The 15,311-nt window shown below is 42.5% G+C and overlaps 2 protein-coding genes across 4 annotated transcripts; both read left to right on the forward strand.

Annotated features, from left to right (window-relative positions):
- Positions 1–165: 165 nt before the first annotated feature.
- C2H1orf43 (chromosome 2 C1orf43 homolog) lies at positions 166–8,388 on the forward strand. 3 transcript variants are annotated; one of them, XM_037825886.1, is made up of 7 exons: positions 171–436; positions 847–948; positions 4,025–4,142; positions 4,368–4,421; positions 5,059–5,225; positions 5,308–5,366; positions 7,420–8,388. In XM_037825886.1, the coding sequence occupies exons 1-7, from the start codon at positions 371–373 to the stop codon at positions 7,613–7,615; spliced, it is 762 nt and encodes a 253-aa protein (XP_037681814.1). In that variant the 5' UTR covers positions 171–370; the 3' UTR covers positions 7,616–8,388. The 3 variants fall into 3 exon arrangements, with proteins under 3 accessions (XP_037681815.1, XP_037681814.1, XP_037681816.1); XM_037825888.1 differs by having other exon boundaries at positions 176–336; XM_037825887.1 differs by lacking the exon at positions 847–948 and having other exon boundaries at positions 166–436.
- A 399-nt stretch (positions 8,389–8,787) lies between these two features.
- Positions 8,788–11,774, forward strand: C2H1orf189 (chromosome 2 C1orf189 homolog). Its single transcript, XM_037814074.1, has 4 exons — positions 8,788–8,820; positions 9,188–9,228; positions 10,761–10,890; positions 11,496–11,774. Exons 1-4 carry the CDS (start codon positions 8,788–8,790, stop codon positions 11,595–11,597), a joined length of 306 nt encoding a protein of 101 aa, XP_037670002.1. The 3' UTR covers positions 11,598–11,774.
- Positions 11,775–15,311: the final 3,537 nt, after the last annotated feature.

The raw sequence follows: 15,311 nt of genomic DNA on the forward strand, positions 1-15,311 counted from the left end.
CGAGACACCTCATCCGGCTCCGCGCGTCCTCCCCGCCTCCTTCCCAGCGGCCCCGCCTCCCGGACGTGACGCATGGATGGCCTCCGCTTCCTCTTACTGGAGTAGTTTCGCGTCTCCGCACTCGCGGCTCCAGGAGTCACGGCCCGCCTGAGTCACGTGTCGGGGGGAGCGGGAAGACGTATGTACCACTTCCCCGGACGCACACCCTCTCAAGCCGCCATGTTTTTAGGCTGGGTGTGGATAGCTCTTCCCCCATAAGGAAATGGCCGGTGAGCCCCGGAGAACCAAAGCCCTCTTGCTTCGACGGAGCCCGGGCTAACAAAGCAGGGAAGCGGGGTAATACAGCACCTCTGTGCAGGGTGGGAAGGCCATGGCGTCCGGCAGTAACTGGCTGTCCGGGGTGAATGTCGTGTTGGTGATGGCCTACGGGAGCCTGGTGAGGAGAACCCCCATCCCATTCTTGCTGTCGCGTCTAACCCAGTAGACACCTTCCTCTTGAGCTGTTTCTGTCCTTATTTTCCATCTGCGCTTTTTCTGGGCTTTGATTCATATTCAGGGATTACTTGGGAGCTTAGATCACCGTCACGTACCGCTTCCCCCACCCCAGCCGAGAACCTTCCTTTAAACCCTAGGGTAATGGACTCCACGACTCCACGCCTTCCCACCACAGGCTTCTCCAAATGCACCCCTGTGTTTGAGAGCCTTGCTTTGCCCCAGGTTTTCTCCAGAGCATACCTGAGAGCCCAAATCTGGGGAGTTGGAATGAAGGCATGCTTTCTTTTTTTTTTTTTTTTTCAAGAAAATACTTCTTAAAACTCTTTATTTCTCTCATATCTTTTTGGACAGGTGTTTGTACTGCTATTTATTTTTGTGAAGAGGCAAATTATGCGGTTTGCAATGAAATCTCGAAGGGGACCTCATGTCCCTGTGGGACACAATGCCCCCAAGGTAGGTAATTAAGGCACGAGATAGGCCTTGCTCTCCATATCTTTCAGGGGCAAGAATGAGATTCCTCTGCCTTTGGATAAATTCCCTTGTTTCCATGGCCATTTACCCACCCTTGTAGATTGAGATCTTGAGATCTGGCTTACTTGTTCACTGCTGTGGCATGGTATATAGCTTACCCACAACAGCAGTTTTTGCCGAATGAGGGCTTCATTAGAGTTCCCAACTCTTTGTCGTGAAATGTTTTCCAGTTCATCTTAAATCACCCAGTAGGTTGGGTTGGGTTGGGTTGGGTTTTAGGATTGGGTTAGAGTTGTTAGAATTAGCCCTGGATGAATGAGAAGGGCCGCTTTTGCAGTACTTCAGATTTTTAGGGGCCCATAAGTCATCTCGTTCCACCATTTATGTTACAAACTGAAATCCAAGAATAGCAAGCAACTTTTCCAAGGATGTATAGTGAGTGAACAGCCAAGTGACCTCTATATCTTTGTCTATACTGTCTCCTTATCTTTGTCTACACTCTCTCCTTCGGTGATTGCATTCCTTTCCTTCGCTTTAAATATCTGTAGATGAATGAAATGTATATCTCTAGCCCAAATCTTTTTCCTGAGTTCCCTACTTACATAGCCAACCACCTACCTGACAATTTCCCTTATATGTCTAGTGGGCATCTCAAACCTAAGGTGTCTAAATCGGAATTCTTGATACCCCACCCCCAACCCCATCCTGCTTCTTTAGTCTTCTACTCAGTAAAATGCACCTGCTGCCTTTACCGACCTCCTTTTATATGGCTGTCTGCCTAATTACTGTAATCCACCTACACTAGTCAAATATCCCACCATTGCACATATTATTGTGTCTTGGAATGAATTTCCCTCATCTTCACTTGGCCAGGATATTAATTCTTTAGATCTTCAGTTAAATGTTACTTCCTCAAAAGAGGAATTCTTATTACCTAATTTAAAGTAGGTCTCTCCCTTTATTTTCTCATATACCCTGGTTTTTCCTCATAGTACATACTACAATTTTTCTTTTATGTTTGTCTGTTTATTTGGTTTAATGCCTCTCTTCCACTACACTTCAGATTTCAATAATGAAGTCACCTTTGTTTTGTTCGCCACTATAAAGCCAGGGCCTACACATAGTAACTATTCAATAATTAGTTGTCTAATGAACAGTAAGCTGGTAGGAAAGCTAAGGTTAGTACATGATTCTCCCAACTCCTAGGCCAGTGTTCTTTTATTTATTAAGTTGCTGTTACCGTCCGTTCACCCCATCCTTATTCTTTGCTGACATAGCACATGGAAAGGCTCCACAAGGAGGATGTCATGTCCTGAAATTTCTACAGTGCTCCTTCCACATTCCCACAGTTCTTCAAATGCCATTTGCCTCATAACTGGGACACAGGGTTGGTTTCCAGTACATCATGAGTCCTTGGACCAGATGAGATCAAGATTCCTTTTGCTTTAAAAAATTCTCTCGTATAAATTCTCAGTCTTTGCTGGTGGAAGTATAAATTAGTAAAACAACTCTGTAAGATGGTTGGACATTATCTAATAAGGTTTTACATATGCCTAATCCATGACCGAGCAACTCTTTTCCTGCCACAAAGAAATTTATGTTTACTCATGTGTGCTAGGAGACATGTACAAGAAAATGTTCAGCAGCAGTATTGTTCATAGTATAGTTATTTAAAGTGTTAATCCTAATGCCCACACTAGAATGGATAAATAGTGATATATATGGTCATGTTCTGGAATGCTGTACAGCAGTGAAAATAAACTGAAGATACGTACATGAACACAAATGGATCCCCAAAATATTTTTCAATGAAAAAAGTCACAAATATGAAAGAATCTCAAACGCTGAATGGAAAAAAGCCAGAAAACCAGACACAAAGAAATATGTACCATATGATTCATTTATATGAAATTCTAGAATAGATAAAACTGTAGTCATAGAAAGCACATCAGTGTTGTCTGGGGCTAGGAGGGGGAGATTGCAAGGGAATATGAAGGAACATCTTGGGGTGATGGAAATGTTACATATCTTGATTGGGATGGTGGTTGAAGGGGTGTATTCATTTGTCAAAACACAGCAATTTATTACACTTAAAATGTATATATTGTATGTAAATTCAGCCTCAATAAAGTTTAAGAATTTAAAAAAACAGGTTGCAGAGGAAGTAATTTATGTATAATGTTCAAAACCAAGCAAAGTTAAATATGTTATTTAGGGCAACACGTAGTAAAACAGTGAAGAACAGTAAGAGGACCATTGAATTTAGGTTAGGGGTGGGGGCATGCAATCAGGGATAGGCACACAGGGCTTCAAAGTCATTGGTAATTTGTAATTCATAAGCTGGATAGTGAGTACAGATATTCGTCTTCGTGACTTCTATTTAAAATGTACAAATAATGTGTTCTGTTTATGATATGAGTCACAATGGAGGGTTTTAAAAAGAGAATCTTTCCTGGAGCTCTCACAGCCCTCTTAGGTGAGAAAGAGATGAATACGAAGCTGATAACGGTGGTTGTGTCTAGATAAGTGAGGGGTGATACCTTTGGTACCTTTCTGAATTTTATACCATGGATGTTAATTGCCTATTTTAAAAATTAAATATGCTTAAATTTTTTTAAAAAGTGGCCTCTAGAAATCCTGTGATCAACCAGGTGGGATAGTCCCCAGATTATTATAGGCCATTTACAGACATCCCCCCCCTTTGCAGATTGAGAGTAGATTATGACTTCTAATTGCTGTCCATTTTTCCCCAACTCAGGAAGTTGTTTATAAGACTTAATCAAGATTTTAAGTCCAGTTGAAAGAGATAATGTTGATATAGTAAAATGTAAATGGATTCTGGCAGGTTAAAAGACCTAACTTAGAGATGTGTACCTTGGAGAGTTTCTTAGGGAACCCAATCCCATTCTTTCCTGAATTTTTGCATCTTACTGGCATTTCCTTTAGCTAATTAGCATTTTTCTGCTTCTCTTGTCTTAGTTACTTCCTTGCTCTGCCCCATTTCCAGATTTTAAGCAGAGTGCAGGGTAAATGTGTATTCTTTTCTTCACTTGAACAGGACCTGAAAGAAGAGATTGATACTCGACTGTTCAAGGTTCAGGATATCAAGTATGAACCGCAGCTCCTTGCAGATGATGATAGCAGACTGCTACAGCTGGAAACCCAGGGAAATCAAAGTATGTGGAAGCTCTACCTACCCCTTGGAGGATACCTCAGTAAGGAATCCCACAAGTTCAGAATTCCTCTGCTCTCAGAGTTGGCAGTAGGGCTACTGGTAAAACCAGCAGCTTTGGTTCCTCATTTACTGGGTATATGTCTGATGACGGGAGGTGGTTTAATAGCTTGCTGGAGTTTGAGGACTCTCTGAGTGTTATGCCTAAGATCAGTCTCTATCTCAACAGATTGCTACAACTATCTGTACAGGATGAAAGCTCTGGACGCCATCCGTGCCTCTGGTAAGGGCCACCCAACAAGGTCCATTCCAGGATCCTGGAAGCTCATCTGGGGAAGAGAGTGATGAACCCACTTTATGTATGTTAGGATTTGTCCTTTCTGCTCATCCCTGACCAGTAAGAATTTTCTTAAGTTTAGAGAGTACTGGGTTACTCTTTTGTCTAAGGAAATGATGTAGTCAAATTATTTCTTCTCCAAAGACTGCAGCTGTTTTTGTTTTTGTTTTTGAAGATTCTCCTTGAGATCTTTAGTTTCATGAGCTGTATGGTAGTAATTTATTTGTTTTTCCATAAAAGACAGGCGGCACCTATTTTATCACTAAGTCTAAGATAGATGGTTCTTGAATTTTTTTCCATTCTATGATCTTTTGTCATACATGCTCTCTTTACTGAAACATAGTTTATACTGTAAAACCAGGGTGGGTAAGCAGGGATCTTAAAAAGGATGTTGTCATTATCATGTATCTTTGGTGTAGCTTGAGTTGTCACCACCAAATGACCATTCAGGCACAGCTCTGGTCATCTTAATTTTATTAGAGTCCCTCCTCACCCATTAGACTTAAGTTTAGAAATTAATTAGAAAGACAAAAGAATGGGAGAAGTGGATGAAGGGAGTATCTTTGTGCTACTTTCTCCTCAGAGATACCATTTCATGCTGAAGGCCGGCATGCTCGTTCACTAATGGGCAAGAATTTCCACTCCTACCTGCTAGATCTTCGAAACACTAGTACTCCTTTCAAGGGTGTGCGCAAGGCCCTAATTGATACCCTGCTGGATGGCTATGAGACAGCTCGCTATGGGACAGGGGTGAGTTGGATGGCAGGTTTTCCTTCAAGGAAGTAAGGGGATTCCTCACCCTGTGAAGTCCTGACACTTCCTCTTTCCTCAGGTCTTTGGCCAGAGCGAATACCTGCGCTATCAGGAGGCCCTGACCGAGCTGGCCACTGCGTGAGTTTGGAGGGGATCATGTCAAAAGGGCTGGCAAGTTGGCTATGTATTGTTAGAGGATACAGGGTGCTGGACTGTTCCCAAAGTGAGATGACCTACATAAAGCAATATGAACAAAAAAACACGATACCCTAAGAGTTGTCAGGTCCTAGATTATTAGAACTGCCTCTTGCTCACATTGAAAGCAGATGCTCTTCTCTAAGCTAATAACAGAAGCTTCTACTTTTGTGTGCCCCTTTTTCTTTTTTTCTTCTTTCTTTTTGGTCCAGCCTGGTAAAAGTGAAAATTGGTGTAGCCTGACAAAGGGAATAACGTTTTTCAGCAGACAGGGATTCCTCTCATTCCAAGGTCCCACTGCCCTCCTTTTGTGTCTTGGCCCAATAAAAGTAAGAGTTAAGTACCACCCTAATTTTTATTACCACAAACAGTATTTGTAACCCTGTCAAAAACACAGTGCCTCACTGTAGAGTTAGCTGTTGAGTGTTTTGTGTTACAGAAGAGGAAGCATGATTTTTGTTTGGTAATATTTTAAATATGTATTAAACATAGTTTCATTTTGTTTATGTAAATATTAAAACAAAGTGCCTGATAAAGAGGGAAAGCCAATCCAGAATTAAAAGTTAGTCACCAAATCACTGCCCTCCCCCCTACGTGGGATCAGACACCCAGGGAAGTGAATCTCCCTGGCAACGTAGAATATGACTCCCAGGGAGGAATGTAGACCTGGCACCGTGGGACGGAGAACATCTTCTTGACCAAAAGGGGGATGTGAAAGGAAATGAAATAAGCTTCAGTGGCAGAGAGATTCCAAAAGGAGCCGAGAGGTCACTCTGGTGGGCACTCTTATGCACACTTTAGACAACCCTTTTTAGGTTCTAAAGAATTGGGGTAGCTGGTGGTGGATACCTGAAACTATCAAACTACAACCCAGAACCCATGAATCTCGAAGACAGTTGTATAAAAATGTAGCTTATGAGGGGTGACAATGGGATTGGGAAAGCCATAAGGACCAAACACCACTTTGTCTAGTTTATGGATGGATGTGTAGAAAAGTAGGGGAAGGAAACAAACAGACAAAGGTACCCAGTGTTCTTTTTTACTTCAATTGCTCTTTTTCACTCTAATTATTATTCTTGTTATTTTTGTGTGTGTGCTAATGAAGGTGTCAGGGATTGATTTAGGTGATGAATGTACAACTATGTAATGGTACTGTAAACAATCGAAAGTACAATTTGTTTTGTATGACTGCGTGGTATGTGAATATATCTCAATAAAATGATGATTAAAAAAAATAAAAATAAAAATAAAAATAAAAAAAAATAAAAGTTAGTCACCAGCCATAATAAGAATATCTCTGTTCTCTTCTAAATATGGCTCTTTCTTAAGATATAAGGAAATATGTGTGTCCTGTCATCTGTCTGTCCCTAAAAATGAACCACCTTATTCCTAAAGACAAAAGGTCCCAATAAAAACTACTTAGAGCAGTTATGAAATGAACATGTGGAGAGCATGGAAAAGGGCATTTGGTCTAGAAGTCAGGTAGGAGCCCATTCAAAATTCAGTCTCTTTGATTTCACTTTTCTAGAAAGGTTCATTGGGTATAGTGAAAAGAGTAAAGGTTTTTGGACACTTGTTTCCTAACATGCAAAACAGGGATATCTGGTTTAAATTAGATATTAGTAAATAACCGTGTATAATGTCCTAATGTAAGGTAAGTATCCAATAGCTGATTTTCTAATTTTTTGGTATTGAGTTTTCAAGGGACTCTCTTTGGACTGGGTATATATTCACTGCAGACACACATTAGGTAAATCAGCAGAATTAAAAGTTTCCTCTAAGCATCGTGAAATGAAGAGGAGATTGAGCCTAAGGTTGAGCCAGAGTCTGGGTCTCAGTGAAAAATTGGTTCACCTGTTATTTCTAAGATGAGATTTTTAGTAACCAGTTTATAAGATAGTACAGAGACCATTTATGGCTATAGACAGGATGAGCCCTGAATTATATTCTTCTATTCCTCATTCTGTCCATGACCTGCCCTCTCTGTATTCTTCAGGGTCAAAACACGAAGTGGGAGCTCTCAGCGACATCACCAGTCAGCAGCCAAAGACCTTACTCAGTCTCTTGAAGTTTCCCCAACAACCATCCAGGTGACATACCTCCCCTCCAGTCAGAAGAGTAAACGTGCCAAGCACTTCCTGGAATTGAAGAGCTTTAAGGACAACTATAACACATTGGAGAGTACTCTGTGATAGCGCTGAAGGACTCTGGCTGTAGACTGAGCCAGGCAGACTGCAGTGTGCATGCTGGGCAGCCCTCATTTGAGCCATCTGGCTCAGCAGGCCCAGACTATTGCTGAAGTGCTCATTGTGTCTAGAACTCTTAGAGCTCATGCCTGGAGGGTTATTTTCCAGCCCTTTCTTATGGGCAGAACATCAATTAAGACTTTTTCTGGAATTGAATTTGAGTGTTCTTAATGTTTCTGACAACCCACCCTAAAGCCCTAAAAATCCTCACCTGGTTTTAGTCATAGTTCACTTGCCCTGTTCTAGGCCCCTGTTCCAAACCATTTAATCCCAAAGGTTAGAGGTGGGGTGAGAAGACTATGTGACTTCCATGTCTGCCCCTTTGTCTGCACTTGAATGGGGATTGGGTTTGGGGCACCTCAAACTTGTTGATGGGAAAAGCAGACGAGCTAGCAGGGAGGTCAGGTGCTGCAGTGGAATGGTGTGTAGAACAATTTACCCTGGTACTCTGCTTAAACCAGGATGTGTTGAAACATGAACACAACTTTCCTGATGTGCAAGGATCTGCCCTTCCACTTCCATTCCATACTCTGTCCTGAATAAATTGAATAAAGGGGAACTCTTTGGACATCTAGCATAATCCTATACCCCCTCATTTATTGAGGATGCTATAGGACACTGTGAAGGAGTGATGTTCCCTAACAAGTCAGTGCACTGTTTGTTGAACTTTATTAGTTATTTAATAAAATGAACTATTAAAAATAAAAAAGCATGATTCATTCCCTTGCAGTTGTCTTTTAATAAAATACACAGGACAGTGTTCTCTGAACCTGTTTAACATTGCAGGGCATAATGTTTTGTCTCCATATAATTGGTGGGATTGTGGGTACCCTGGACCTAGAACTCTACAGATCGTCTTTGACACCCCAACATAAATCCTGAAATTGGAATTGGGGCTCTTGCTTATAGAATTGCCTGTGTCACTAATAGAAGGCTGGAGAACCAGGATTTCCTTCTGGTCTCCGAGACAACAGGTCAGGTGACCAATCAATTACTAGGCCTAGGGTCATTGTTGGAGGCCTGAATGTTGCTATGACTACTGAAACCTTGGTGACTGAACTAAACAGAAGGGAGAGTATACCCAGTCTCTTAAGACCATATCAACCAAGTCTATAGACATGTCTGTGGAAAAGATGATATTAGTTGAAGAGGTATGCAGAATTGGAAGGAGGGGCTGGGTTGGAAGAGTGTCCCTTGATTGATGAGGTTTCAGATCAATTTACCGGGAGTGGACCATTTCCTGGGAAAAGTCTGATGTAATCGAAGTTTAGTTAATAATAGGAATGGAAGAAACTGGCTTACACATAGTAGGTATTCAAATATTTGTTTCTTCTCAACCCCTGCGTGCTTTCTTTGATCCAATCTGAAAGGAGTAGGGATTTCATGTCCCCCTCCTCCACAAGGAAATGACCACCCCCCTCGGAAAGAGGAAGGTCTATGTGTCTCTCACTACAATAGGGTACTGGGAGTGAAGTTCTGGAGATGAAGGCAGATCAACAGCACTCCCTTTTCTTGCAGAATTTTCAAAGGGCCCTGGAACTTAAGAAGATGGTTGACAGGTAATCTCTGTCCCGATTCCACTCTTACCCTTCAGCGTTTACCTTTTCACTCTCCTGCCCTCCCTGAGCCCACCTCAACTCTGTCCCATCTTGTTAGTGACCCATCAAGAAGGAAAATGTGTGGAGGGGACAAGAAGCAGCCTCTGTTCTCGAAGCAAGCAGAAGTCAGCCTCCTAGTACCTACTAGGTTAGGCTATGCAGACATATATAGTATGGTTTTCATTACTCCCTGCTTCCCAATTTCTGAAAGAAAATTCAAGCAAGTTTTTGTTGTGTTTTTTTTTTTTTTTAATTTCTTAAGGAAAATTCAAAGTATTTGTTGCCTGACATTCTAATTGTGGTACGTATGCAGTAAGTATTTGTTGAATGAATGAATGAGAAGACTGTCAAAAGGCTGAGTGGGATATTTGTTTTACTTGGGGAGCTTTTTAAAAAACACTGATGACCAGGGTTTACCCATGGAGATTCTAATTTAAATGCTCTGGAATGGGACAGGGGAAGCCTTATTTTTTAAGGTTTCACAGATGATACTGAGAGCTAGCAAGGATATGAGCAGAAGAATGTGTATAATTTTAAAGTGGGAATCTAAAAGATTGATGCAATCTTTTTTAGGGAGGCAGTTGTCAAAATCTATCAAAATTTAAAATTCACACATCCTTTGAATAGGCAACTCCACTTCTAGAAATTTTTTACCTAACATGTATACTGGCAAAAAACACTAGAAGATTCATATGCAAGAGTGTTCATGATAGCATTGTTTATAAAAGTAAAAAAGCTTAGCTTATGACACAGAAATACTATGCAGCCTTTAAACAGAATCAAGATATGAAAATTCCAAATTGTTAAACAATGTTGTTTATGTAAATTTATGGTCTTACACGTTGAAAAAAATTAAAAGATACACTTGCTGGTATGTGATAAAAAAATTTCCTAGAAGGATATACAAGAAACTGGATAACTTTATAGAGAAGGACTGGGGCAAAGAAGTAAAATGTTTACTTTTCATTTTATATATTTCTGTGTGGATTTAATTTTTAGTCATGTGTAAAAAACTTTTGATTTAAAAAAAAAGTCAACAGGGGCTATCTGAGCAGTGGATGTGTGTGTATATATAATATGTATGGATAAAAATGTATGTATGTATGTATGTTATATTTACAAAACTTCACTTCTTATTTTTTCAAAAACTTTACTAGACTATTCCAGTGCCTAGCCAGGGTTAAGAATCACTGATGTGATGGAAGGAAGTCTTTGAGTCAGAGATATGGGATTTGAGACCCAGGTCTACCATTAAGTGACCCTGGGCAATTCACAACTTTTAGTTTCCTTGTTGGCATAATGCAAAAACTAGTAACTATATTGTATGGTTTCTTTAATGATTAAATGAAATATATATATATATTCTAATTACCCTGTCAAGGAGTTTGCAGTCTACACTGGCACCAAGATTCTAGGTGAAGAATCCTCACTGATGGTTTTTTTTTTTTCTCTTAACTCAAACCACTCAATCCCCACCTCTATACCTTGGGCAGGTGGCAAGATTCACATACTCACTGTCTGTGGCAGATGACACTGTGCCAGAGGAGAAACCCATATGCCATTTTAAGGATACAGGACACCATGGTACAGGAGTTGGCACTAGCCAACAAGCAACTACTGATGGTGAGTTCTAGCAAGGACGGCCTGAAATCTCATCCATTACTGCTCTGTGCCTTTGCTCACTGGGATTTCCAAGCTCTTAGTCTTTTCCCTCACTCCCACTTTGTCTCTGAGGTTTTCACCTTTACACTAGAGCAGCAACTCTTTTAATTCCAAATGCCAGAACTTTCTCATTAAGTGACTCTTTGCATCTGGCTCCAAGTGGTATATTTTTAAAGTCCCAAAATACACTCTAGTCCTTGCTTCTCTCCCCTTGTTGAGACTCAAAACTGCATCTGCAGGCCCAGCACCTGTCTCTCAGTTCTCTCTCCCTGGGGTTCCCAACTGCTGTTATGTCACATCTTTGTGTCCCTGGTGTCTAGCAGAGTTCCTGGTTCGTGGTATAAGCTCAGCAAATGTTTGCTGAGCATAGGGCTTCACCCGTGGCTAAGAGATTGGTTAGGCTTCCCTTCCACTCGTTCAGCCTTTGCTACTGCCTAGCTTTATGCCACAGCTAAGTCCAGATCTCAGGGAACACAAATCATGGGAAAGCAACCAGCGAGAGTGAAAATGAGAAATGGTGGTAAACACAAGGCAAACACCACACTCTATTCTGCCCTCCCCACCAGGTCCGCCAGGCTGCCCTGCACCAGCTGTTTGAAAAGGAGCATCAGCAGTACCAGCAGGAGCTAAATCAGATGGGCAAAGCTTTTTATGTGGAGAGACTCTGATGAATAGAGGGTTACTGTCCCTCTATTCTCTCCATGCCTGATAACCTAGCCTTTTCGAGCCTCTACAGCCTTGAACTTCCTTCCCAAACACACTTTGACTTAGCTGTCTGCCCAGGACTTAATGACAGTGCTCCCACTCTCATTCCCATCTTCACTCACATCTACCGCCTGCGGCTATTTGGGAAACACACTCTGAAACAATGGTAAAAGTCAGAGTGACGCCTTGTGGTCAGAGTGGGATATGCAGCATTGATGTAAGGGGGGGTGGGGTGGTGATGGAGAGAGGGTGGAGGGGGTAGGGTTTGGAAGATGAGGCAGAGAGACGGACAATGTGAGAACAGAGAATCCTAATTTGGTTTAACAAATAAAACTAGCTCTTAAAGGTTCAAACTTAGACCACTTGGCTCATTCTTTCAACCCTATATCTTGAGTCTCCCCATTCTGTTTCAGAAGTACTTACTTCGCAGCCACAATAATCTTTAATCATTATAGCTTCCTGGATTTTGCTCACCAGTTCTCAGATCTCACCTCCACTGATCTTTTCTGTACACTTGGGAAAAGCCCTGAATGGGGCTATTAATCTACAAGCACAGTGGTGCTTGAGTGTCAGGAGGCATGGATTTTAGTTTTTGAGCCAGCCACTATTGTGAGACCTTGGGCAAGTCTCTTTCCTCTGGGCCCTGAATTCTGACCTCTGCAAAATGAGAAGGTTCCAAATTCAAATGCTTTCAGAGGTCAAGCAGGTAACAGCAAGTATGAGGAAATTAGGAGTGGTGGTATCTGTGGTGAGTTGGGAAGAACATGTCAAATCTAAAGGCATTGAAAATTTTGAAAAGTACTAATTAATCATATCTACAGGCCACAGAGAACCTTATTTATAAGAATCCACTTTATCTACAAATGATAACCCAACCAGAGAACTCCATTTCACAGCCAGTAGCAGCTGCTGGAATGTGCCATCCCTTCCTGACGTAACCAACATAATAGTAACCATCATAATAGGTTACTTTTCTCTGTTCTCTCACTTTGCCTGCAGCATCCTCACTGATCATTCATCCTTCCCACACTGCTCCTTACCTGCCCTCAACCCCAGCTCCCCACCAAGCCTGTCTCCATCCTTCAATCTCCTACTGAATCCCCCATTTTCATCTTTAGCTGTCAGGGCTTCTCCTTCCTTCTCCCTTTACACACTCCACTGTTTCAGGAGCAAGGAGAGACAGCAGGATATATAGAAGACAGCATAGATTTTGGAGTCAGGTGTGGATTCATATACTAGCTTCATTGTCGTTGTTCTAGTTTGCTAATGCTGCAGAATGCAAAACACCAGAGATGGATTGGCTTTTATAAAAAGGGGTTTATTTGGCTACACAGTTACAGTCTTAAGGCCATAAAGTGTCCAAGGTAACACATCAGGAATTGGGTACCTTCACTGGAGGATGGCCAATGGCGTCCGGAAAACCTCTGTTAGCTGGGAAGGCATGTAGCTGGCGTCTGCTCCAAAGTTCTGGTTTCCAGATGGCTTTCTCCCAGAATGTTCCTCTCTAGCAAGCTTGCTCCTCTTCAAAACATCACTCACAGCTGCACTGAGTTCCTCCTCTTTGAGTCAGGTCATTTATATGGCTCCACTGATCAAGTCCCACCCTGAATGGGTGGGGCCATGCCTCCATGGGACTATCTCATCAGAGTCATCACCCACAGCTGGGTGGGGCAAATTCCAAGCAAATCTAATCAGCACCAAAACGTCTGCCCCACAAGACTACATCAAAGATAATGGCGTTTGGGGGACACAATACATTCAAACCGGCACAATCATCTTGTGTAAGTTATTTAACTTCTCAGCCCCTCAATTTTCTCTTCTGAAAACAGGGACAATAATAGTGTCTCATAGGATCATTACATGGATTACATGAGATGATATATAGAGAGAGTGAGCACACAGTAGATATGTTCTCCTTTCCCACTTAGGAGATTTCACTATGACCCAAGCCCTTCATAGTTTCTTTGCTGACCCCCTGGGCAGCACCTTTATCCTGCTCAAATGTCATTCTCCATCCTATTCCCCTCCCTCTCTCCTACATACCTCCCAATCCCTCTTATCTTTAGACAGTAACTCCTCATGAGTGCTTACACCAAACAAGACATGGAGCTCATAGGCTGAAGCGGTGGGGGGGGATCAAGTCACGACAAATATGAGGTGAGTTTTATAGGAGACAAAAACCACACATGGCCTGGATTTGACCCACCAATCTGAGTGAATCTCCCATTCCTTCTGCCTGTTCCCTCTATTTTCTGGCAGGTGCATCTCGCCTTTATTTACTCTTTTGTCTTCCCTTGTATCTGTATCCCAGGCTGTCCTCGGCTTCTTTATATATGGGCAGTGTAGCTTGGTGTTCAGAAAAACAGATTTTAACATTGGACATATCTTAATTTGAATCTTGGCTGTGTTACCAGCTGTGTGGCCTTGCTGCACAAGCTAGTTTAACTTTCCGGGTCACAGTTCCTTACATGTAAAATGGAGATTATTCCTACCTCATTTGGTTGCAATGGGGATTATATAAAGAAGTTAGCAGATAGGTAGCACATAATGTCCAATAAATGGTAACCCATGATGATCCTTTCCTGTCCCATAATAGTTTTCCCCTCTTTTTATTTCCTCTTCATTACCTGGCTGCCCCTACCTCCAACCACACTCCTCACCAACCCTTTTTATTCCTCTATTCTTCTTTCCTCTGTTCATCTGGACCCAAAGAATATCCCAGCCCATCTGCCTTGATCCCTGACCTTGGCCTCTCTCCCCAGGGCTTGTCAGTACCAGGCTAGCTCCAGTATTGGCAGGCTGGCCCCCTAGAGAGCCCATCTCCTCTGATCCTCTTGGCCTACTCTGTCTGCTCTCATCAAATCAACTAAGTAGTTCACCTTATTCTGCCCATCCAGCCCTCTTCCCTCTGCAATTGGTGTCTTCACCCAGCTCCTCTGGCTCAGAAGGGCTGTCTTGTTTGAAATGACTGCAGAGGAGGACCTTGCAGGAGAGCTAGAGGACTTCCAAGTCCATCTGATATTTCTGCCTAGTTATGCCATCCAGTTCAAGTCTCCTTCCTCTAAGAGAGATGCTCCCCCCCACCTCAATTTCCCCAGGCTCTGCCTTCATTCCCCTTAGTTCCCCCAACACTAACATCCTTTCATTTCCTGCTAATCCCTTTCCCAGTCTGCCTCTCTTTAACATTTGGTTCTCCACTGTGATCGAGGTTCTCAGAGAAGAGGACTAGAACTTGGGGGGTGGAGTAGGGTAAGGGAAAAGGTGGGCAAGAAAGCAAAAATTACATGTACCCTTTGGGAGCCATCAAAGAACAAGGACATAAGAGAACACCACAGGTGCCTAGCTGGGAGTCTGTATGCTTATCTGTTAGTCTTCCCCTGGAAGGCAAGAGCCACACAACAGGAATTGACTGGGGCTTGGGACAAGTTATCGATCTAGCTCCAGGGCAGACTAGAGTTGGTATGGGGAAGGAGGGGCAGTGGGTGTCTGCACTACTGGGAACAAGGACACATGGAACAGGCCTGGGGGCTGAAGCAGAGCCACCTCCCCCTATCCCCACACTTCTACCCCAGCCCCCCACCCCACCCCCAAGTGCTGCTATAACCCGTGCTCCTTTCTGCCACAGTGCAGAGAAGCATCTGCCTGCCACATGACATTCAACAGATCTGACTCTCTTC

This window comes from Choloepus didactylus, chromosome 2 (assembly GCF_015220235.1).
Source record: "Choloepus didactylus isolate mChoDid1 chromosome 2, mChoDid1.pri, whole genome shotgun sequence".
Taxonomy (NCBI): Eukaryota; Metazoa; Chordata; class Mammalia; order Pilosa; family Megalonychidae; genus Choloepus; species Choloepus didactylus.

Coding starts and splice junctions, on each gene's coding strand:
- C2H1orf43 (XM_037825886.1), top strand. CDS start 371: ATGGCGTCCGGCAGTAACTGGCTGTCCGGGGTGAATGTCGTGTTGGTG. Junction 949..4,024: donor TGGGACACAATGCCCCCAAG/GTAGGTAATTAA, acceptor TCACTTGAACAG/GACCTGAAAGAAGAGATTGA. Junction 5,367..7,419: donor CTGACCGAGCTGGCCACTGC/GTGAGTTTGGAG, acceptor TGTATTCTTCAG/GGTCAAAACACGAAGTGGGA.
- C2H1orf189 (XM_037814074.1), top strand. CDS start 8,788: ATGTCTGTGGAAAAGATGATATTAGTTGAAGAG. Junction 9,229..10,760: donor CTTAAGAAGATGGTTGACAG/GTAATCTCTGTC, acceptor TACCTTGGGCAG/GTGGCAAGATTCACATACTC. Junction 10,891..11,495: donor CCAACAAGCAACTACTGATG/GTGAGTTCTAGC, acceptor CCTCCCCACCAG/GTCCGCCAGGCTGCCCTGCA.